This window comes from Pecten maximus, chromosome 11 (genome assembly GCF_902652985.1).
Source record: "Pecten maximus chromosome 11, xPecMax1.1, whole genome shotgun sequence".
Taxonomy (NCBI): domain Eukaryota; kingdom Metazoa; phylum Mollusca; class Bivalvia; order Pectinida; family Pectinidae; genus Pecten; species Pecten maximus.
In genome coordinates this window covers 15,562,288-15,589,102 of record NC_047025.1, presented here as the reverse complement: position 1 = coordinate 15,589,102, position 26,815 = coordinate 15,562,288, and the positions used below count along the sequence as shown (strand labels likewise).

The following is a 26,815-nucleotide window of genomic DNA, read 5'->3' as shown; positions in this document are numbered from 1 at the left end:
TATCTATCGTTAAATTAATGTTTAATGTTGTGCCATTCAACTCTAGGTAGGCAGATAGGTAGGTTGGTAGGTTGGTAGGTAGACAGATAGGTAGGTTGGTAGGTAGACAGATAGGTAGGTTGGTAGGTAGGCAGATAGGTAGGTTGGTAGGTTGGTAGGTTGGTAGGTAGACAGATAGGTAGGTTGATAGGTAGACAGATAGGTAGACAGATAGGTAGGTTGGTAGGTAGACAGATAGGTAGGTTGGTAGGTAGACAGATAGGTAGGTAGACAGATAGGTAGGTAGACAGATAGGTAGGTAGACAGATAGGTAGGTAGACAGATAGGTAGGTTGGTAGGTAGACAGATAGGTAGGTTGGTAGGTAGACAGATAGGTAGGTAGACAGATAGGTAGGTAGACAGATAGGTAGGTAGACAGATAGGTAGGTAGACAGATAGGTAGGTTGGTAGGTAGACAGATAGGTAGGTTGGTAGGTAGACAGATAGGTAGGTTGGTAGGTAGACAGATAGGTAGGTAGACAGATAGGTAGGTAGACAGATAGGTAGGTTGGTAGGTAGGTTGGTAGGTAGACAGATAGGTAGGTTGGTAGGTAGACAGATAGGTAGGTTGGTAGGTAGACAGATAGGTAGGTTGGTAGGTAGACAGATAGGTAGGTTGGTAGGTAGACAGATAAGCAGGCATCCAGTGTATGAGAACACCAAATCTGATATAACAACTGACCGTCAGATTTATGGCCGACGGTGATGATACGCGGCTTCCTTTGTATGTACCAATGCCCTACTGAATCTCATAAAGATCACGGAAGTGGACACAAGGAACTTGAAGTTTAAACAAATATACCTGTATATATATTATATACAGCTACAGAACATATCTATTGCGTGTTTTACTTAGCCTGAGGTTATATGTTGGACCAATCATTACCTGTTCAGTAATCAGACAAGATGGCCACATGATAACATACATGTAATGATGTGAAGGGCGTGTAGTTTTTGTTTGTATTACTGGGTAAACTAATCACGTCATTCTGTTGATGTGCCACGTCTTCAATCATGTAATGTTTTCTATCACTGACGTTAAATGTAATACCTATTTTATAACCACTTTGGTTATCATTTTGATGGTGTAACACAACCTAGATTTGACCAGATTTGACCTAGATTTGACCTAGTTTACGAGGCGATAAGACGCTTACACTTCCGAAACACCTGTTCCTATTTTTGTAAATTTTCCTGGGTTTCCATGTAAATCTATACGTTGCTAATAGTTTATCCTTATAGTGACGTCATAATTGTCACGTCGGCGATAACGAAAGATGGCTGTTGAAAAGGCTGTTCCGTCTTTGACGATAATAATTTGTTCATTCATCATAGGAGCAAAATTCCTGGATATAGTCTTTAAACGTCGTTGTCAAATGTAAATATAAGCATTGAACTGCTTTCAGTTTGAAGTTATGGGCTGATGAATGCCAACTGGACAAAGGCAAATTTAACATGAATTAAGTGCTAGCGCGCTTCATTAAATTTGCCTTTGTCAAGTTGGCATTCATCAGCCCATAACTTCCAACTGAAAGCAGTTCAATGCTTAAGAATCCCAATGAATATTATTTTCTGTTTATATAATGTACATCCATGAATATGCCAGATAACGTCAAACACATGGTGTAGCCTTACAGTTGGCGACAGATCCACGTTAACATGTCCGACATTGTGATATCACTATTAGTTATGGAACATACAATGTCTGCCACCTCAGTGTAACATAGAGAAGCCAAAGACATGTCGATTTGATTTTAATTTTGTAAACTTTCACGCCTCAGTATATACGTTCCATTGGTCATTTGTCTGATGCGACGAGAATGTAGAATTGAAACGTCACGCATAGATATCCAAATACTGGTCGTTAATGGTAGTGATACATTCGAAAATCTATTCACGTAGAGTACATATAAATCTGTCGCTCATTATGGTCGGACATTTATCATAAATGTTAAACACTCTCATCAATATCACAGGGCATAGAATGTTTAGGACAAGATAAGTGACATTTACTTCTAGTAGTTTAGACTTGGATTAGGTTCAGCTAAACTGTTGCAGCAAACAGCACATTAAATGCCCCTTCTTAGCCCAAGCCGTCGTATTGACTAGTCGATTTCCTTAAATGTTTGTTTTGAGCAGATACCGATCGGTGTGAATAAATGGGCCAGTTTACTCTATTTTAAAGTGGGATTAATCACCATTTGCTGTTTCCATTTCCCTCTCCATTCTTATACATAATTTATTCGCTCTTTTCCTGCCTTCACACAAAATTGACTAACTCAGCTCTACCACACAGCGGGAACTGGAACAATGGCAAAATCTGCCAACTGTCACAATTCTCGTATGATAGCTTTGTACTGAAATCAGTTTAACGACAAACGATATCCATTATCGAATTTGATGGGCGAGATCGCGAGATTTGGAAGATGTGGAGTTCGTAATCCAATAGAAAGCGGTATCGAACCTAGCCTAGTCGGTCAGGCTGTGTATAGACTCAAAGTACAATGGTTCACGTTCCTGTGTCTAATGCCAAAGTTGAAACTTGCTCTGTATTGTAGCTCAAATCCACAAAAATACCAATCTTGATATCAAATACAACTGCTTCATCGATAATGGACCCATTTATGTTATTTACATACTATAGTATATACGATATTTTATATCAAAAAACATATAAAGACAGTTTAAGAAAACATGTTATTAATACTGCCTTCATAAGCACAGTTATTAATATAAATGATCTTTAACACGTGTATTAATTGGCTGCATTGTGTATATGAAAATGGTATCCAACGTTCTCCCTTATCCCCATGTCTGGAGGACGATCATAGTCCTGTATCTACCATGATAAGTGTGTGGAATGGAGGGCTTCCTGTGAGATGCGGTCCCCGTGATTCTCTCGGTCTAATAATTATCTCGAGGTCTGAAAAAAATTGCCAAACAGTGGAAAGAAGATTGGGCACAAGTTACAACAATATCCTCAGCGTCGTTTCCTACTCTATATATATGTATCAAATTTACAAACAATGGTCCAACTGTGAGATAAAACAACAGAAAAAGACATAACAAGCTGTGAGCTGCCTCACAAGTGAAATACAAAATGTTGGTAATTTCGTCTATACTGAAAGGAAAATAAAACTCAATTAGAATCGGCTGGTTTACTACGGGGGGAAAGATGTTATAGAATGTAATAATGGTGTAATTGAAAGCTAAGGAACAACTGTGCTGTCTGTGGGAATGTCTACTTTTAGTTTTATACCTAATATTGCGTTTCCCCCCTTTTATGTATAATGATCCACGGCTGGTCTTTATAACTTTATTTCACATTATAAATATTAGCATTGTATGATATAAGGACATTCATTAACAGTAGTACAGTAATAATTTTATACCGACCAAGTTGTTTATCTTTTATCTTAAAAACAATTAGATAACATTATATTTATTTCACTTCGTTCTCATTAGGACACACTGGCGACAAGTAAATTGAAATATCTTTAATTAGATACATAGTAACTACTTAATTAGCAGTACATGAAAGATACAGTGGAAAGTATATTCAGGTGGTGGTCTGTAGTATGGTATTGACGGAAGGATTTATACACAAATTTCCAAGAGGGTATTGAATTACCAAGGCAATCAATAAAACCCCCCTGCCGACAAGATATCGAGATATCTGACCATGATTTAAAAAATTATTTTCAAAAGCTTCATTTCGATTCATTTTTGGTATAAAACAATTTTCTTATTGATTTTATCGTAGAGAAATAGCTTATTGAATTATTAATACAATAATTAGCCATATTAAACGCAACTTCTTTCAACGTCGATAAGAACTTTTTTGTTCACTTTCTAATTTTCCTCTAGGTGAAGTACTGGTGTAGGATATCGGTGTCCCTGTCTATTAAGATAAGATAATTATGAACGCATGCAAAGGAATTGCCTCTATATCCATGCTCCATTAAAGGAATTGCCTCTATATCCATATTCTATTAAAGGAATTGCCTCTATTCCATATTCTATTAAAGGAATTGCCTCTATATCCATATTCTATTAAAGGAATTGCCTCTATATCCATATTCTATTAAAGGAATTGCCTCTATATCCATATTCTATTAAAGGAATTGCCTCTATATCCATGCTCCATTAAAGGAATTGCCTCTATATCCATATTCTATTAAAGGAATTGCCTCTATATCCATATTCTATTAAAGGAATTGCCTCTATATCCATATTCTATTAAAGGAATTGCCTCTATATCCATATTCCATTAAAGGAATTGCCTCTATATCCATATTCTATTAAAGGAATTGCCTCTATATCCATATTCTATTAAAGGAATTGCCTCTATATCCATATTCCATTAAAGGAATTGCCTCTATATCCATATTCTATTAAAGGAATTGCCTCTATATCCATATTCTATTAAAGGAATTGCCTCTATATCCATATTCTATTAAAGGAATTACCTCTATATCCATATTCTATTAAAGGAATTGCCTCTATATCCATATTCTATTAAAGGAATTGCCTCTATATCCATATTCTATTAAAGGAATTGCCTCTATATCCATATTCTATTAAAGGAATTGCCTCTATATCCATATTCTATTAAAGGAATTGCCTCTATATCCATATTCTATTGAAGGCTCATGTTGAGAAAATGCCATTTATGGCCTTGCACTGATGAACTTCACATTTATTTCTGACACAATCGACAGAGATGAGATTATTCTTGCTGACACCGAATATGGTTTTTAAAACTGAACATAGGCTGTGAATGATAGCAGACGAAAATATACTTTGTTCAATTACGTTCAATTTTGTTCGTTTCATATTAATTTTTTTGGCATTTTCACGTCGATAATCTGAAAAGAGAATAAAGCATACCATAAAGTAATCCTCCACCACATGCACAGAGGAGTGGTGCGCGTTCCGAAGACAGAAAAGCTTAGTCGACATTTTAACTGTAATTACTAAAATAATTAAACACACTCTGTGTATGAGTATTATGTAGACTTTGGGAGCATTAAAGTTGATTTCTAGTGAGATGATCGACATTTTAATTGTTCTACTTAGTGATTGACGACTAAGTGGTAATATCACGGTATTACGCGTCAAAGAAACGAGAACCAAAAAAGTATATAGTCCTGGAATATTTTAATTAATTAATAAATTAATTATAAGGATAACATGGAAATATTCCCCCATCCTTTTTAACTTGGAATAAAAAACAAAATAGCGTACTGACCAACTCTCACCAGTATTCAGGATCCATCTTCCCAGCGATGTGAATTATTTCGTACTTCCCTTGCTACAATTTATTTGAATTTATTTATTGAAGAATTTCGGCCAATGAGGGACAACACAGTTACATAAACACATCAATAGAGAGTAGAACTCCATCAATCATGGTCATATTTATACATTTACGCACGCACGCACGCACGCACGCACATATACATGTGTTATTAAAAAATGTATTTCGTATCGTTACATTGGTGCACAATCGTTGAGATCGGGAAACATTTGGTAAAATGTCTTCCTGAATGATTGCATTGAGAATAAATATCAGTCATTTTCGTCATCTTCACTTTCGTTTATTGACGCGTTAGAAAATCAGACCAAACTTGACAACATTATAAATGTTAACATTCTTCTTTTTTAAAGAAAAAATAAAGTTTGTGTCCGTGCAAGTTTGGATAAAATGATGTAATTATCATGATTATTTGTATGGTGTGCTCCTCGTGTGATAATTATATGATTAATTTGATTAACAATGACATATGATGATGATGATGATGATGATGAGTCAAACAGTTAAATGTTTGAAAGTCTGAGAGCGAGCGAGTGTGAAAGTAGTATTAATATTGTCTACATATGTGATGTAAATTACACCTGAAGTGCTTGCTCTCAAAGCATCTGAAAGCGCTTGTGATTTTCTGGTTTGTGTTTTTTATTATTATTACTAGAAGTCTATGTATATCCATCACAAGGACATTATTTACTTTTAATTATAAAATGTTAGAATTTATTTTCAATGTAATTATATTGTTTAAATAACTAAACTTAATTAAACACTTCATTAAGCACCCTTTGACGTTTTTATCCTTTTGGTTTTAGGGTATACAATAGAATCTAATAATGTATGTGAATGGTGGAAGCAGTATTCGCCCAGTGCTGCCTGTGTATTCACATCTCAGATCTGCCCTTGACCCTGTGTAATTTATTGGAAGTATGCATCCTATCTCATTAGCCTATTCACTGAAGATAAGAAGTAATGTTCGTCTTTGTTCTTCCGTGTGGATTTGCACTAAAAGTAACAGTCAAACTCTTTGATCTGTGAAAGCAAACCCCATAAATGGCCTCAAGGAATGAAGTGTTATCACGTGACACAATGGTAGTCAAAATGGCGGCTGGCCTACCTCGGTCGGGGCTATTCGAGGTGTATATTCGACAGCAGTGGTGTAAGGTATTTGTGACTTTAAATGAGGACTCATTGACGCTGGCGTTGGATGAAAATCCAGAGAACCAATCCAGTGTCACAAACGGCACGGATACAGCTCGCACAAACGGAAGTACATCGAATCAAGACAAACTGCCAGAGAGCATCACCGGCCAAAAACGTCTCGTCCGGGTTGTAAAAGAGGAACAAAATGGATTGGGGATCAGTATTAAGGGTGGCAAAGAGAACAAAATGCCGATTCTCATCAGTAAAATATTTAAAGGTATGGCAGCCGACAAAACTGAGAAACTCTACGTCGGTGATGCTATTATGTCTGTCAATGGAGAAGATCTAAGGGAAGCAACTCATGATGATGCAGTAAGAGCTCTCAAGAAGGCAAAAAAGGTCGTGGAAATAGAAGGTAAACATAATAAAAATGTGCATTCATTAAAACTGCTTTATAGTGGAGAAAATTAAGCTGTTCAGTGTTGTAGGTTACTTTCATAAGATGACATACATAATGAGTCATCCTACTTTGGGTACTAGTACTCTCAACACTAAAATTATGTGTGGTCTGTCAGATGACTTATTCTTATTAAGGAAGGAGCTGTAAAAATAAATAAGGAAATTCACAAGAAGAAAGCTAAAGGCATATACTTTTTCATTATAGGAAAACAGAAGGTATCACATTAAATTATCACTTACTATTTTATATAAAAAGTGTACTAGTAGAGGATCTTACATGAGTGGCTATCAAATTATTGAACAACCTTAATAAATTTAATATGACATGATAGCTACAAGTGTAAGACTACTATTTATGAGAATATAAGTAAAAAGCTTTCAATTTTCATAAGATGTAGGCAAAATCTGGGTTGGATGGGATGTTTTGTCTACTCAGACAATCATGGGAGGTACGTCACATATTCATTATGATGTCATATTTATTATGAGGTCACAATAGTGTTATTACACATGTGTCTTAGAATATTTTATGACATGGCCGTACAACATGGAAGAATGGGCCAGTTATGTGATAAATAAAATGTATTTGCATGAACCAAAGAAAATAAATACATATTGTGTAGCTGTGTATTGGCACATGTGTCACCACGAGGATTATGGGGTGTGTGTGTTCCTTGTGTGGGGTGGTGATGTTACTCTGGGGTTTGTGTCCTTCAGGATGTGGCTACACAGTTATTGGTTTGGGGAATTAGCAATGGTAGAATAAGCCACACCCTGATGAAACCCCTTTCGTATAAACCCCGTGGTGAACTGTAATTTCCTTTGAAACAATATGGAGACAGTCTCTTCTTCTTAGATATTTATTTTATTCACTGGAATCAATATTTCACTAAGGTTCAACCAATACAGAAGTTCTTTATAACTTGTCCACTCTGGTGCTGACCCCTACTTCAAAATTGGTCAGAGTCTACGGGTCCTTGTAAAAGGCCAGCACCCTCACACTCACTTGGGTCCTAATCTAGCTCTCTCCTTCTGCACTCCCTCTCTCTCTCTCTCTCAAAACTATTTATGTATACTCTTTACAAAACAGTAAAAACTATAACATTCAATTTCATTGGTTAATAAAATAGTAAGAGGTGGAGTTTAATTATTAGATGGTGCCTATAGTAATTAAGATATGTTGACACCAATTACCAAACAGCTATGGTCAGTAGTAAATCATACAAAGTCCTATTCTGTCTCAAAGTGTTTATCCTACAATTACAGTCTCAACAAATCAAAGGAAAGGTTGGTTTAGCACAGTACAACGTCTATGTAACGCCATTGACCCGAACAATCTGGTATCCGACGTCGAATTATCTACGAATTACGTCATGAGACATTTGTCTACCAACTTAGCCAATAACGACAAGCTTGAATGGTATAATGCCCTATATGACGATAGGAACAATGCTAACGGTAACAAACTTCGTACATACAGAACTTTTAAAAACGATGTTAAAACTGAGCGGTACGTCAGACTTGACATACCCAGAATCCATAGACGTAACTTAGCTCTTTTTCGCGCGGGGTCGCTACCATTGGCCGTTGAGACAGGTCGGTACGCCAGGCCGCCCATACCCCTGGCAGATAGACAATGTAAATTTTGTACTCTGCAAAAAATTGAAGACGAGGAACACTTCTTAGTAGAATGTGAACTTTTCTCTGATTTAAGACACACTCTTTTTCTCAAATGTGCTCAGCATATTGACGGTTTTCATGATATGAACAATAAAAATAAATTCATAAGTATTATGTTAAACGATGGTCTCCAGCCAACTGTAGCAAGTAACATTTCATCCTTCTTCAATAGGCGAAAAGTATTTTATTGATTATTTGAATATATGTAGGGTAGATAGTGAGCGATTGTAGGTTTGGGTTGCCTCATCACTTTCGCTCATATCCTCTCTTGATATTGTCAAGGATATATAACTTAATAATAACTTTAAATAAGCATATGTGTTCTAGAATAAATACGGTAATAATTGAGTTAATTAAATATGCATGATCTCGTTACTTCCACTTACTGAAATTTGAACATTTGAACTTTCAACAGTTGTAGGGGTCATAATTGAAATTTCACTCATTCATGTATTCGTACAATAGTTCAGCCTCAGTTTTGTGATACTTTTATATATGTACATATTTTTCTTGACCATACTATACCGTAGTCTGTGTACATTAAGCTATATATATATTGACTTTTAGGTGATACACTTTTATTATAACATATGTGATAATTTTTTTTACTGTTTTAAGTGTCTCATAAGTCAACCATACTGGCTGGGTGTTGATCATTGTACTATGTATATTTTACTGTATAATGTATTTTATGTTGATCAATGCGTGACACTTTAATAAACTAATTTATTATTATTATTATTATTATTACTTTAATTGAGCCTGTTGAGTGACCACCTGTCAGCTGGAGGGTTCACAGGTAGATATGTGTCAACTCAATTAAGGCTAATCCAGTTTACCTGGCTGACTCCTAAAAACATCAAAGCTTCTAAAATACAATACGATTCTAATAAAACTGACTGCCAAGCTAATTCAAATGTCTAGTAATAAAATATAAACAATATAAATTCCATAGTCTCATGTTGAAATATTCCTACAATTTACTTATACCTGAAATATCACTAATTATTAAAATGACCATTTTTGTACTATGATACATGTATATATGTATATATACCAGGTAATGGGGATATTATAGTCAATGTAATAAACTTGTCTTTGAAATTGTAAAATAACAGGAATTTAAAGCAAGCAATGCTTATACCCTATACAAAACATGACCTGCCACTATTAAAACATTTTTATACCCTGCAAACATTTTTTGGGAGCATATATATAGTTGCCACTTTGTGCGTCTGTCTTTTCATCCGTCTGCCTTTCAGTCTGTCCTTTTCATGATCGAAGAATAACTTTGTCCACAGTAAGTAAGGCTCAATCATGAACTTTGTGTGTACATCATTTATATAAAGGTATCTCAGATGCACAGTGTATTAGATTTAAGGCAAATAACCCCTTATTTACAGAGTTATTGCCCTTGGATATTTTTTTTGACCAGAGCCTATATAACTTTGCTTACAGTTAGACTAGCTATAGGATAATGAAATTTGGTGTAAACGTTGGTCATACTAAGATGATCTTCATAGGACCAAAGTCAGAACCTACAGCCCTTTTTTTATTTAGATAAAATTTCTTGACCAGAGCAAAACAGTATTTTTTGAATTGATGCTGATGAAACTTATAGCTGACATGTATATTAAGTATTAGACTAATTGGAATATGCCTTTACTTTAGTAACAGAAGCATTATTCTTTCCTCTCCCAAATTCTCCAAGTTGTTTTCAGAGATCATTCATTAGTTTGACTAATATTATTGTTTTGTTCAACTTTTGTTTACAGTTAAGTATATTGCATGATGTTCTAATTAATACATAACATTTAAATTAATCTTTCCCTTATATATATTCATTACTGCATCTAACAGTACTAGTAGAGTAAAGTGTGAAATTAAGATCTTTAATCCTATAACAATATTGCCCAGCGTTTCTATCAAATCATGTCTTAGGTTTTGTGAATGTCTTTATTATCCAAATGTACCACTCCCATTATCAACATATCAGTCTCCTGTAGATCTTGGATCTACCACACTTGAATGAATATTTTATAACAAAATGAAAATTCTGAAAAGATCTACATGTAGGTGTATAATACCACTTAAGACATCTATTGGAAGATACAAATTGATCGTAACTAGTCTGGAAACTGTAATCTCGTACAAATTATATACACATTAACTATGATTAGTCTGAAAGATTCTGAGTCATTTTGGTCAGACTAACCGAGTAACCTGTGATCTTGATCAAATGATTACGTACATGTAAAATGAAATCTTACTACTTGCCAATGTTAACTTAATTATCTGACTGGAACCAATTCTTTCATGACATGCTGGGAATCTTCTGGACAAACCTGTGATCTCTATTTGTTAAATGAAATCTTACTGCTTATATATTTAACCTAATATTAGCCTAGTTATTGGTATGATTGTTTCTGGTTGGAACCGATTTTATCATGACATATACCTACTGGAGTGGTTGTGAAAGTCCACCTTCATCAGATGGTGGGCTTTTCAAATTGCCCTGTGTCTGTGGTCCATCTGTCTTCATTTTGTTTTTGTTTTCAAAAAAGAAACGAAAAATTGAGTTCAATCACTTTTCCACCTTATATATATACATACAGTGAACGTAACTGACTTAATTCTTGCCATATTTAGATATATACAAGACAATAATAATTAGCCTGTCTTTTGAAATAGTTAATCTTCAAATGTACTTTAAGAAAGTTTTAAATTAATCCCAGCAGTGGATAAACCCCAATCATTATGACAATATATATACATTCACATGTATATTTTTCACAAAACAGGGATTCAAGTTGTGGGCCCAGACACCATCGTAATGTAGGGCTGGGGGTTTACTACTCCAACAATGTTAGAGGTTCAACACGGCGAGAAACTTTTGACAGGTGCCGTGTAACAGATTCGCCAATGCAATCAGGCGGACTAAGACCTCTTATACGTATAGGAGTAGGGGTTTACCTGCTACACGTAAAAGCTCTTTCAATGGATATAAACAATTCTGAGTCAGAAAACTACTTAACAAATTGAATTTTTTCTTTGCTAGAGATAGTTAACATGAGAAGCATGAGCTCAGCTCAGACATGTTTTTGGTGTAATGGACCAATTATTTTCATCTGTAAATACAGACGGCTGTACACTAACATGTATCAGGTATCCTCAAGTCCATAATGTCCCTGAACTGTCTGATTTTGAAATTCTAGCTGAATCTTAATTAAATGTAAACACTTGTGATCTCTTATTATAATCTTACATCACTGGTCACGATCCTATGATTCTGTGTAACTCGTTAGTACGGGTCTAATAGCTGTGAATCAGATACATCATGTTGTGGCTTCCGATCCACCAATCCCCTATCAGATACAACATGTTATAATGCTGCTTTGGAATATAGCATACACTAGTAGCATTGGATTGTGATAGAAAAACATGTTTAAATCATGTGTAGAGTTTACAGATTCACATATAAACGTCACTTATTTTAGTATTGGAAAAGTAATGACTTAATACAAACTGATCTCTATGGATTATATCTCCTGGCCATGGAAAAAAAAAAATTCTACTCCGACAGAACCATAGAGTCAATACACTAAGTAACTACAATGTAAGCCATCAACAAAGTCCTCTCCTCTGGATGTAATGAGTAATGTTCATTGATTATATATTAGTGTTGGCCATTTCCATCCATCTTGATTAGCTATAGGCCTCATGATTATGACATGTACTATTACTTCTGAGTGAACATTTCCGAGCATTACGTGTGTTTTGTAGGTGACATATCTAGCATTACATGTATTTTGTAGGTGACATACCTAGCATTATGTATTTTGTAGGTGACATACCTAGCATTATGTATTTTGTTGGTGACATACCAGGCATTAACATGTATATTGTAGGTGACATATCTAGCATTACCTGTATTGTAGATGACATACCTAGCATTATGTATTTTGTAGGTGACATACCTAGCATTATGTATTTTGTTGGTGACATACCTAGCATTATGTATTTTGTAGGTGACATACCTAGCATTATGTATTTTGTTGGTGACATACCTAGCATTATGTATTTTGTAGGTGACATACCTAGCATTACATGTATTTTGTAGGTGACATACCTAGCATTATGTATTTTGTAGGTGACATACCTAGCATTATGTATTTTGTAGGTGACATACCTAGCATTATGTATTTTGTAGGTGACACACCTAGCATTACGTGTGTTTTGTAGGTGACATACGTAGCATTATGTATTTTGTAGGTGACATACCTAGCATTACATGTATTTTGTAGGTGACATACCTTGCATTACATGTATTTTGTAGGTGACATACCTAGCATTACATGTATTTTGTAGATGACATATCTAGCATTACATGTATTTTGTAGGTGACATACCAAGTATTACCTGTATTTTGTAGGTGACATACCTAGCATTACATGTATTTTGTTGGTGACATACCTAGCATTTCATGTATTTTGTTGGTGACATACCTAGCATTATGTGTATTTTGTAGGTGACATACCTAGCATTATGTATTTTGTTGGTGACATACCTAGCATTACGTGTATTTTGTAGGTGACATACCTAGCATTACGTGTGTTTTGTAGGTGACATACCTAGCATTACATGTATTTTGTTGATGACATACCTAGCATTTCATGTATTTTGTAGGTGACATACCTTGCATTTCATGTATTTTGTAGGTGACATACCTAGCATTACATGTATTTTGTTGGTGACATACCTAGCATTTCATGTATTTTGTAGGTGACATACCTAGCATTAACATGTATTTTGTAGATGACTTACCTAGCATTATGTGTGTTTTGTAGGTGACATACCTAGCATTACGTGTGTTTTGTAGGTGACATACCTAGCATTATGTATTTTGTAGGTGACATATCTAGCATTACGTGTTAAGGTGTACCAACACTTTAACACTAGCCCTCCACCTCTGGGTTGTGAGTTGGAAACCAATGTGGGGCAGTTGCCAGGTACTGACCGTAGGTCAGGTGGTTTTTCTCTGGGTACTCCGGCTTTCCTCCACCTCCAAACCTGGCACGTCCTTAAATGACCCTGGCTGTTAATAGGACGTTAAACAAAATAAACCAACTGTAGGTGACATACCTTACCTAGCATTAACATGTATTTCGTAGGTGACATGGGATACATATGTATTACTTTGATGTATGTAGACACTGGTGTAGATCTTTGCACGACATACTTGACTTCACCCTATTTAAAAATTCAAATGTGTATTTCTTTTGTTCTAGCTGTGAGGTATAATGTATACAAATACCGGTAATTAAGGTCACCTTCGATGAAATCTTAAGTGACCAGATATTCTAATCATCTTTCCTCTGTTGTTTTGCATTGTTGGTTGTGTGTCCATACAAAATTGACATTTCAATATCCTAGAGCCTCAGGGTCATGATGTTGGGTCAGTATACGTAGCACACTGGGATATAAATTACTACCAATTTTGTTCCCAATGATTGACCATGATCTACTTTCTATGTCACAGGGGTGAGATAATGTTACCTTTTAGTTTAAGTCAAAAACATCATTAATACCATTGTATATCAGAACCCAGGTGGCCAATAAGGCCCACTGGCTTCTTGTCTTTTTAAACTACTTTTTCTCAATAACCAAAAGGCAGGTCGATTATGTGAGAATCTTAAAATAACTTTTCTGAAAAACTAAAAGGCCAAAGGTCATGATAATTACCCAATGTAGCATGCAGGGAGGGTGAAGTGCTACCTAGTTTGTTTAAAGAATGACCTTGACCTATACTCCGCAGTCACAGGGATCAGATGTGTTGAACAAAATGAATCTTTATATTATTCATTCCTGAATATCAAAATTTTAAAGTTATGACATTGGACATATGACAGTTACTGAAAAGAGATATGAACAATTTGGATTTTGAGTTTCACATCTATAAACTAAGTCAGTTTTGAAATTGAACAATTTAAATAAATTTTTAAAAGAAGAGTTAACTTCATAAGCTGCAGATCAGGTGAGAGATGCACCTTGTTTGCACTGATTTTTAAAAAGTTCTTTTGTCTTCCACAGTGAAGTATATTCCCAAGGTGAGCCCATACATTCGGAAGTCCTCTGCCCTCAATGAACTGGGTTGGGGAACTCAAGAGGCACAGAGAGATGCAGCAAAAGCAAACTGGACGGAATCAAAGGCCATCCCTCTCCGACTGTGTTACCTCTGTCGCAATCTTAGCATGTCTGACCCGGAAAAACGCACGCTGGAGTTACATTCTCCTGATGGAAAGAGCTCTTGTATTTTACGATTTCCAGACCCTGCCACTGCTAGTGACTGGTTCAGTGCTATCCACTCCAATGTGAACTTGCTTATGTCTCAGTGTATTGTGGAAGCGAACCATGTGATGAGTTCAGCACCCAACTCTCGTGAGGTTCGGCACATAGGCTGGCTGTCAGAACAGGTGAGAACAGACATCATAACGTCAGATTGTTGCAATTGTAAGTTGTTTTTACGGGATGCATACAGACTTGCAAAGTCCCAGGATTTTGTTTTATGGCATAAAAAAAGCCTGAATTAAGTTTTGGCTTTGAAAAGCCGTGGATTCTTGTCTGTGGCCTTGAAAAGTTCTTGAATATGTACGTCATTATTTCATGTCTCATATGACACAAACATGAGTACGGGGAAATTAGTGACAGTTTCACAAACTTATAAACCTCAAAAAATGGGTGAGATGTGTGAATTAGTGCTGAAGTCATATTTGAAATGTGTGAAGCATCAAGTGTTACAAAATTTATTAATTTAGAATATCTTAATTAAATTTAAAGAAATATTATAAAATTAAAGATATAAAAACAAATATCAAAAGGATTGAATTTGGTTTGATGTCAGGTGTTGATAGATAATAAAAATAAAGTGTCACTCATCACTTGACGTAAGAAGAATCAATTAAAAATGTATATAAATTGTAGAGGATATGCATTTTGGTGTATCATGACTGTTGATAGCTGGGTTTGTCTCAGATAAATATTAACGTATACTAGTATATACATCATACATGTCTCAGCATTAAAGGTATTTTCTCACATACTTCACAAGGTGATCCTGTTGTTACTAGGGAAGGGATATTTCCATCTCACACTGGGTAGGGATATATAGCAGACATACGCTACGACAAAGGGATATACAACTCAACCCTCATGTAATAGTTTAGCATGAGGTTTGACACTGGGGTTGAGATATTCCTCGGTGCATGGAACCATGTAAGACTCTATTAAACAACATTGTTTACAGCTGCTGAACGAACAAGGAAACCCAACGTGGAAGCCTGTGTTTATTGCCCTGACCGATAAGGATGCACTGCTGTATGACACTGCTCCATGGAGTAAAGAGGAGTGGGCCACACCCTTCCAGAGTCATCCACTATTAGCAACTAGGTAACTCATTAGCTGGTCCACGAGATGATGACAAACTGTTGTCACACACTAATGTATAGTGGCCACTCTGTATTATGGCCACCCTATATATAGTGGGTACCTTATATAGTGGCCACTCTGTATTATGGCCACCCTATATATAGTGGGTACCTTATATAGTGGCCATACCTTATATAGTGGCCACTCTGTATTATGGCCACCCTATATAGTGGGAACCCTATATAGTGGCCATACCTTATATAGTGGCCATACCTTATATAGTGGCCACTCTGTATTATGGCCACCCTATATAGTGGGAACCCTATATAGTGGCCATACCTTATATAGTGGCCACTCTGTATTATGGCCACCCTATATAGCGGTCACCTTATATAGTGGCCATACCATAATAGCTCACCGTTTACGAGTAACCTAGAGCTAATGCTGTCACCCCGGCGTCCGCGTCAGCGTCCACGTCGGCGTCTCACCCCAAAACTTTAAAGTTTTTGGGGTAAGTTTTTGGAAAGCTTGTAAGTCCAAAAGTATACACCTCATGCCCTTCTAAATTAATTTATACATGCATTATAGGTCTAGGAGTGATGTTATGGCAAAATCATGCAGAAAAAAATTGTGGTTTTGTTTTGGCATTTTACTATTTAGTGGACTTACTGTTTTTGACACAAAAACCCACTTTAAAGATTTTAAGGGTTAGTTTTTGAAAGCTTGTAAGTCCACACCATTCTTATTTGGTTTATACATTCATTAGAGGTCTAGGAGCGATATTATGTGACATACAATTTCAAAATGACATGCTTATACATCCATAAAAAAATGAATGCATAGTGTGATTGCTACCGCCGGTGAGCTTTCGCAATCATTGATTGCACTTGTATGAAGATGTAGACAGCCTTACCTACTTATACCATATATCCTTTAGAAACTTTTTTTCATCTTGTGTCTTAATAATTCCTTTTGTTATGGTGGAATTTACAGTATTTTTCAAATCACTCATTTTGTCACACATCAGAGCCTTTCTCAAAAGTTTTAAAGTTCATATATCTAAAGTTCAAAATAACTCAATAAATTTTAAAGTATCAGTACAGATGTTCTGTATAATATCTCTGATGTAATTGTAGGCAATGTATCAAATTGAGTAAATAGATAGGGTTAAACAGTTTGATCCATTTTTTTTTTTTAATTTCTGTTTCAGACTTGTCCACTCAAATAACCATAGTACACCTCAAACAGGAAGTGAAATAATGACTTTCGGCACACGGACAGGGACAAGGAACGGAGTGGAAATTCATGTGTTTCGTGTGGAGACTCAACGAGACCTTGCCTACTGGTCCAGAGCTTTTGTACAAGGGTCTCATGGGGCTGCTGCACTCATCAAAGAGGTGACTTGTGGTAAGTATGACCAGACCCTGAATAGAGGGATAGACCATAGGGATCACAGGGGAAGAATGACAGGCTCAGGGTTCATCATGAACCCAAAAATCATAGGCCATTAGTGTTGGGAATCGGATGTGATTTCCTAATCGATTAATCGGCATAATCGGAGAGCCCCTTCCGATCGATTATCGATTATAATCGGATAGTATGTAAATCAGAGTTATTTATTAAATGTATTATGAATATTTGAAAAAATGTATTGTGAATTCATGATTAAAAGTTTAAAACAATATTAACAAGTTTCCAATGAACATACCAGATTAATAGCGATAGAAGAAGTCATACGAGATGTTGTTGTTATTATTTCCCATCCACAATCTGTATAATACTCGTATTAATTGGTACAGAAATCCAGTATTTGAAACATGTCAACGTAATCAAAAACTAAAGCCATTGTTCAAAGTTGTAACGTAACAGACCAGTCAGTATGTAACTTTTGGTTTCATTTACTTTACCATGAATATCACCGGCAAACGTTGAAATTCAAATTGAAACTGAAACAAGTCACTTGATACGCCATCATACGGGAGAAAAAAATACGTCAACTGATCTTTATTAACATATCAGCGAAGGCGACAAACTGCCGCCTTCATATTGAGGTTTTCTTTATTTGGAGGCCCTTTTTTACTTTTCCAAATCCAAAATATTTCCATACTAAAGGTACTCGCGCCTGGGTGGTGGAATAATTCCGCCTCATGTGTCACCGTCTCAAGTGCCTCCATTTTGTTCAAGCGTATGAGTTAAACAGACGCTTTATAACTGTATATGAGTGCGTGAAGCGTTTTCGTGACCAGAACAGTGACTAACAAAGAAACCAACACAGGGCACTTATTCAGGAAACGCCGCATTTTTTACCGGAGATATTTTCAATGGAAATTTCACTAATCGATTATTGAATTTAACAATCGATTATCGCTGTATTTTGGTAATTTCGATTAATTTTCGATTATAATCGATAATTGGCCCACCACTATAGGCCATTTTTGACAAGATTTCAGAAATCGTATGGACCAAAACATAGAAAATTGAAGAAATTTGTGAGTTTTGGTGGGCCATTTTGGAAAATATGGGGGCAAATGGCCCCTTCCAGAGTTATCCCTGCAGGTTGTCCAGACAGAAATTTTGACAAATATATGTTACATATTTTGTACTTATCACAGTGAAAGATTGTCGAACAATAAGAACATTACCTTACATATCACATATTACTTTTGACATCCACAGCGGTAGGATGGCAAGGTCAGGAGTGTAAACTTACCCTACACTACGACCAAGGATTCGCACTTACCAGTGCCAAACCTCGCGACAGCTCAGAAAAAGTGAACGTTTTCTGGACCTACCCATATGATAAGCTGAGGATGTCTGCTGATGATGGACAGAGACTTATGTGGCTAGACTTTGGAGAGGAGGGAGAGCAGGTCTGCTATGTTATTGTGTCAGAGTTTTCATACCTACTAATCTCTTGAAATTTCCAGGATGGAGATTGAGTGTTCAAACTCTCAAGCTTCCATTAAACTAAATAATGCCTTAAAAGGATATATTATAAAGGGTTATCTGGCACAAGTTTCAAAATTTCTTGTTAATTTGCACCTTTTAAGAACTCTTTCTAATGACACCACATCAAAATATCTTTCCTGTGGACAATTTTGACATACAAAAGTGGTGGGAATACCCCCTCAGAAATAGAATGTCCAAAGATTTCTCTCAGATATAGAATGTCCAAAGATTTCTCACAGAAATATAATGTCCAAAGATTTCTCTCAAATATAGGATGTCCAAATATTTCTCTCAGAAATAGAATGTCCAAAGATTTCCCTCAGAAATAAGATGTCCAAAGATTTCTCTCAGATATAGAATGTCCAAAGATTTCTCTCAGAAATAAGATGTCCAAAGACTTCTCTCAAATATAGGATGTCCAAAGATTTCTCTCAAATATAGGATGTCCAAAGATTTCTCTCAGAAATAGAATGTCCAAAGATTTCCCTCAGAAATAAGATGTCCAAAGATTTCTCTCAGATATAGAATGTCCAAAGATTTCTCTCAGAAATAAGATGTCCAAAGATTTCTCTCAGAAATAAGATGTCCAAAGATTTCTCTCAGATATAGAATGTCCAAAGATTTCTCTCAGATATAGAATGTCCAAAGATTTCTCTCAGATATAGAATGTCCAAAGATTTCCCTCAGAAATAGAATGTCCAAAGATTTCTCTCAGATATAGAATGTCCAAAGATTTCTCTCAGATATAGGATGTCCAAATATTTCTCTCAGAAATAGAATGTCCAAAGATTTCCCTCAGAAATAAGATGTCCAAAGATTTCTCTCAGATATAGAATGTCCAAAGATTTCTCTCAGAAATAAGATGTCCAAAGACTTCTCTCAAATATAGGATGTCCAAAGATTTCTCTCAAATATAGGATGTCCAAAGATTTCTCTCAGAAATAGAATGTCCAAAGATTTCCCTCAGAAATAAGATGTCCAAAGATTTCTCTCAGAAATAGAATGTCCAAAGATTTCCCTCAGAAATAAGATGTCCAAAGATTTCTCTCAGATATAGAATGTCCAAAGATTTCTCTCAGAAATAAGATGTCCAAAGATTTCTCTCAGAAATAAGATGTCCAAAGATTTCTCTCAGATATAGAATGTCCAAAGATTTCTCTCAGATATAGAATGTCCAAAGATTTCTCTCAGATATAGAATGTCCAAAGATTTCCCTCAGAAATAGAATGTCCAAAGATTTCTCTCAGATATAGAATGTCCAAAGATTTCTCTCAGAATAAGATGTCCAAAGATTTCTCTCAGAAATAAGATGTCCAAAGATTTCTCTCAGATATAGGATGTCCAAAGATTTCCCTCAGAAATAGAATGTCCAAAGATTTCTCTCAGATATAGAATGTCCAAAAATTTCCCTCAGAAATAGAATGTCCAAAGATTTCTCTCAGAAATAGAATGTCCAAAGATTTCTCTCAGAAATAGAATGTCCAAAGATTTCTCTCAGATATAGAATGTCCAAAGATTTCTCACAGAAATATAATGTCCAAAGATTTCTCTCAGAAATGGGATGTCCAAATTTTCTCTCAGAAATAGGATGTCCCAATTTTCTCTCAGAAATAGGATGTCCAAATTTTCTCTCAGAAATAGAATGTCCGAAGATTTCTCTCAGAAATAGAATGTCCAAAGATTTCTCTCAGAAATAGAATGTCCAAAGATTTCTCTCAGATATAGAATGTCCAAAGATTTCTCTCAGAAATAGAATGTCCAAAGATTTCTCTCAGATATAGAATGTCCAAAGATTTCTCTCAGAAATAGAATGTCCAAAGATTTCTCTCAGAAATAGGATGTCCAAAGATTTCCCTCAGAAATAGGATGTCCAAAGATTTCTCTCAGATACAGCTGGATGTCCAAAGATTTCTCTCAGATATAGAATGTCCAAAGATTTCTCTCAGATATAGGATGTCCAAATTGATAGTAAAGGCTTGGACATACATACAACAAATTGATAGTAAAGGCTTGGACATACATATAACAAATTGATAGTAAAGGCTTGGACATACGTATAACAAAAACTTCTCTGGCATGTTGACCTTTCATCGTTAAAATTCTAAAAACTGGTGTTTGCTTGAATTTCACATCACTAAATGTTAATAGTAATAAGAAACAAAGAAAGTTAGAGTTATTCATTTCTATGAGATAAAAGCAATAAAATTGATCCTATACATGTTATAGATACTTTTTTCTTTGATAGGAACTGGATCTGAGAACTTGTCCAAAACCAATGGTGTTCGTTCTGCACACTTTCCTGTCTTCCAAGGTCAACAGACTTGGCCTTGTGGCATGACCTCTGAACCCTCATCTCAGTCATCAAGTGTTGCCATGGAAATGTGTTACTGGGTGAATTTGGTAAAACGTGGTAAAATCATTTCGAATTACTTTACCATGGTATTACAAAGAACTGGTGATTTTGAAATGGAAGTAGCTGTGATGTCGTGAGAACAATGAAGTCAGTCATGACAGATGTAATTCTAGTGCTTTATTGAGCAGGAATCGAGTGATCATTCTATGATGTCACTTCCCGTGTTTCGAAGACACCTGGGTCATTTTCGTTTATCACAGTCCAACCATACGGACTAGAGTTGTTGATTTAAGAAATGGGAATAGACCTAGTGATCTTAATTCATTTTCCTGCAGGCCATAGGAAAAACTTTTAAGGCCAATCTGCAAGCCTGTTAAAATTTACCTCGGAAATATTACATTGAAAGACAACTCAGTTAGTCTACACAAAGGAAAATGCCCATGGAGTGTTGACATGGCAACACAGAGATCATAAACTACAAAATCACGGAGTGCATTACATATAGTTTTACATATTTACAGAATGGATCTGTTCACGAGAAACTTGGGTTTTACTAGTGCTGACTGGTATATATCCATAGGTCAGTGGTTTTAAGGAGAGAATGAGTGATGCAAGAGAGAATGCGCTGCAGCTTTACCGTCGTAGATCTATAGCTATACAATGTATTGAGACATTGTGCAACGTCACAGCGAAGTGTTGATACGGACAGGAGGCTGTTTCACCTGTGATATGTACAGACTCTCCGTATTCCCCCACCCTACTAATACCCCTTACCATAGTGTTTATATATAATACAATGTACCACGTGTAGTTTTAGACAATGTGTTCTACAATATGGTGTTGTATTCAATTAATTCCTGAAAAATCCTCAAAATTAACATTACACTTTGCGGTCCTATTTACTCGTATCAGTGCCAGTTTTAATAATTATAAAATGTTTTCAGTAGATGTCTATACTCTACAAAATACTTCTCAGGTTAAACTAGTAAACTAACTTATTGTAAATCTACACGGCTAATTCTGTCACCAGCATTGTTATTAAATCAGTACATGTAGTCTATAGACAAAATGTCTTCAGCTGCTGCTAGAACGGGTACTTCTTGTGGAAGAATTCATTTTTGAAATATCTTTGAAATGTTCACAAATGAAACAGTATTAATTAATAATCATAAAGGCAGTTCATGTATCGATACATCAGTTGCGTCTATAGGACACTGGCCTTGTCTTCAGACAAAAGACTTTATTCATTTTCAAGTAAGCCCCCTCCCCTAGTGCAAATTATTCGTTCTTAAGTTTGGGATGGGCTTATTTTAAGATTGAAGATCATGTAACATTTCAGAAGATTAATATTGACTGACCGTGCTTATTTGTGGATAAATATGGCCTGATCAATGTCTACACTATGTTCCATCCCACTCTACCAGGCATAAGTGCTGCAAAATCTTCACTGAATCTAGTTGTTGTCTCCTGCTCCACCAGTTGTTCCTGTTAATCAGCTATTGATCACAATCACACATTTCAGCATTTATAAATTCTATTTCAATGATACAATGATAGATGGTAAGTGACTTGTAGACAGGGGTTCTCATCTCAAAATGTTTAGAGTAACTCTCTACCTAAGTTCTCAAATGAAAGTTGAGACATGAAGTTGTAAGTTATCAATAATCAAGCTTTTACACAACACAGATTGCTGAATCCTCGTTTTACTTTTCGGAGTTTCTTATATTGGTATCTGTATACCAATGTATATATTATCTGATTACAGATTTTATCTTCTTACCTGGTACTCCTACAAAATGTTCCAAAGCAATACAGGAATCTGTTCAGGGATTTTAATAATTTATGTTGTATTTTGTGTTAAGATATTTTGTGATATGTCTAGGTTTTATAAGGAGTGGTGAGGATGGAACTTTTATTTTACAAGATTTATTGGATTAGAATAACATTAATTTACTAAAGGTTCTACAACTTTTTCTAAATTCATGTTATAATCCAGACATTTTATTATACAAATGTCTATTTCCTGAAGCAACCAGCGTACCTACTACATCACGATGATGTACCTAACGGTAGTAGGTTTCTCTAAAAAATCAGAAACACAAACCTAGATTTTTAAGCTATCAGTATCTGATTAAATGAAGTTGAAATGCATTGGGTCTGCATTCCTAAAGTTGAATCTAGGGTTAAATAGATTGATGGTATATAGGTTAATTATAGTAAATTATACACGATCGTATATAATAGGTTAATTATAGTAAATTATACACGAGTTATACATAACTTGGATCGTAAAAATGATATTTCATTAAATACTGTAATACCAAATGTCGGATGCATACAAAAGAGTGCTTTCATACTTGTACAAAATTTCAAGAATAAATCCATAATCCATACCTGCAATTTGGCAGGATTTTTGTTTCTGTTAAGATTATTTTCAGAATATTATTTTTCTTGCATCAGAATATAGTGTAATGATATTAAGAATACACCCGGAGTTATGAAATATTTGTACATTGTATGTGTGTCGGTGTGAAGAAGTGTTACCGGTATATATATTCGTTATTGTTGTGATAGAATGCACATTTTCCCTTTATCGTAATTTATGCAAGATAGACACAAGAGAAGGATATTCTGATAGTCTCATCTGTAAAGGAATTCACTTTCATATTATTTACAAAGAAAATCATAGAATTAATATTGTATGCCTTGGTTGTACATACCCCCTGTACTACTATTATAAAGTTTATGGATAGTGTTGACTATTGTATCTTGCTAATGTTGATTTAAGAAGCAATCCTGTTTCATGTTGATAAGTATGCCGTGCCTTTTTCTGTACAAATCACAAGAATGTGTTCATGTAATGCACTTTTTATCTAGGTTGTCTCCCCTTTGTAGTTAAACATCTTTACTATTATCTCCCTTGTTCTGAAATCTGAATACTGTACAATAGACAAGTCCAGTTAATTGTAATGAAGCTTTAAATCAGGAACGAGTATGTCTCGAGAAACACCCAAAGACACTATAAATGATAATTAAAGTTAAGCTCGTAATTTAGGCGAGATACTCATTTCTGACATGAGGTATTTGTATACTTGCTTCTTTGTCTTGTTCACCAAAAATATGTACTCGGAATAGATTGTACTTCCTCATGTTGTCATCAAAAAGGCAGGAGATGTTCTTTACATATCTGTTTTGGCTATCTGTCTACAGGGAATTGGTGGTGGACATCAGGTGTTATAGTTGTGTATTTCTTAGTTATTAGTTCTTGTATGGTTATATATCTATAGTTTTTCCTGTAATGTTTCACCTTCAAGATGTATTCATAGTCACATAAACGTCAGTAATAAATTATCATAGAGGACCATACACTTGTGTCAATGCAATATAGTATTTATTGTCATGAGCCTTTAGGCTAGTGAAATCGTAAATTACAGCTGAATAAATCCCATGTAGACACTGTAAGTCTAAGAATTCATTTATCAAACAATTCATATTGATGAGAAAATAAGCGAAAACTCTCAATTTTATTTCCATAAAAGGCAGGTTTCCATACAAGGCAGGTTTACTTTGAATGTACTTTTGTCACTACCCAGGCAGTGTGTTATCGTAATCGAGTGAGATTAAGTTAATAGAATACATCCTATGCTTGTTAATGAACAAGCTGAATCGTTCAACTATATAGCATTATGGTAATAAATCTATAAAATGCTATCAATTCCTCTGTGAAGAACAGGGACTGCTGTATTTTAGGGAAAATCTTATTTTAGTGCTACATGTATTCCATAATTAAAATTTAATAATTTACAAAATTTTGAGAACACCAAATAATCATGTACATATATGCAGCTGCATTATGGATTAAAATATGCTGTTTGTAAATAACAGACGACAATTTTAACACAGAATAATTTGTGTTTGTGTACAGTAATCTACCCATATTTTTAACCCCAGGAGATTCAATATATGTTGTACGTAAATATATAATTATGATAATATTACAACATTAAAACATGATCTGAATAAAAATCAGACAAGATTATCTGAATAATAATCAGGCAATATTATCTGAATAATATTCGGACAATATTTTCTGAATTATAATCAGACAAAAATGAAAAAGTGATACAACATGACGGTCCAGTGTTTAACTATTATTTTAATGATGACATCACTCTGATTTGTTTTTAACAGTATTCAATAGGCTCATGTATTAGTTTCTATTCTCTATCATTTTCATGACAGATATAAAATACATCTTATTTGATTTTCTCCCTTTTAAGGCCAAACATGGAAAACATATGATGATGATATGCCCATGTACCTTCTTGTATGTGGTATATACATCTACAATAGAATTATATCTCACCAACATAATGATTTACTGTGTGGCCTGGTTTAACGATCTCACCAACATATATATTTACTGTGTGGCCTAGTTAAATGAACGATTTACTGTGTGGCATTGGCAACGAATGATTTACCGTGTGGCCTGGTTCAGCGAATGAGTTACTGTGTGGCCCAGGTAAACAAGCGAATATGTTTACTGTGTAACCTGGTTAAGCGAAAGATTTACGGTGTAACCTGGTTAAGCAAACGATTTACTGTGTGGCCCAGGTAAACAAGTGAATATGATTTACTTTGTAGCCTGGGTAAGCGAATGATTTACTGTGTAGACTGGGTAAACAAATGATTTACTGTACAGCCTGGGTAAGTGAATGATTTACTGTACAGCCTGGGTAAGTGAATGATTTACTGTGTAGACTGGGTAAACAAATGATTTACTGTACAGCCTGGGTAAGCGAATGATTTACTGTGTAGACTGGGTAAACAAATGATTTACTGTGTAGCCTGGGTAAACGAATGATTTTATTTATAATTTACTGTGTACTCTAGACCTGGGTAAACAAACAATGTTCTGTGTAGCCTGGGTAAACGAATGATTTTCTGTGTAGCCTGGGTAAACGAAAGACTCCGTTGTTTATTGCTTTTGTTTATAAGAGTGTTTGATGATCTTTAATCTGTTAAATCATACTTGCAATACTGACATTTTTAATATTTGTAAACTAATTATAGATCATGGATAATGTATAAGAATTACTGCCCCTTCCGATTGACAGTCTACATTGTTGACAGTTTGGTAGTATGTGTATTTGTTGTTATTGTTGTTGTTGTAGATTTACGTTTACTCAAAAATTTATGTTATTCTTTTATGTAGTTTATTTAATTCATCTTCCCTGATTTTATTTAAGAATTTTTAGAATAAAATAATGGACTATAACATGTGTTTGCTTGTTGTCAATGACTGCTGATAAAGGTTACTCACTCCAAAAAAAAAGGGGGCTGGATTTTAAATATCCACTCAGATTCAAATACTGTAAAAGTGGAAATATTCGCGGTGTGGAAATTTTCGCTTATTTCACTATCAGTAAATCTCCGCGAAAATTTCCACACGCGAATAT

General features: G+C 35.1%; 1 protein-coding gene across 2 annotated transcripts; it reads left to right on the top strand.

Annotated features, from left to right (window-relative positions):
* The first annotated feature begins 6,436 nt into the window (after positions 1-6,436).
* Positions 6,437-26,634, top strand: LOC117337324 (beta-1-syntrophin-like). Of its 2 annotated transcripts, XR_004534791.1 has the most exons (7): positions 6,437-6,905; positions 14,720-15,102; positions 15,933-16,075; positions 17,265-17,461; positions 18,731-18,924; positions 21,249-23,562; positions 23,601-26,634. XR_004534791.1 is itself a non-coding variant. In XM_033898245.1 (6 exons), exons 1-6 carry the CDS (start codon positions 6,437-6,439, stop codon positions 21,339-21,341), a joined length of 1,479 nt encoding a protein of 492 aa, XP_033754136.1. In that variant the 3' UTR covers positions 21,342-26,634. The 2 variants fall into 2 exon arrangements, 1 of the variants encoding a protein (XP_033754136.1); XM_033898245.1 differs by having other exon boundaries at positions 21,249-26,634.
* The last annotated feature ends 181 nt before the right edge of the window (positions 26,635-26,815 follow it).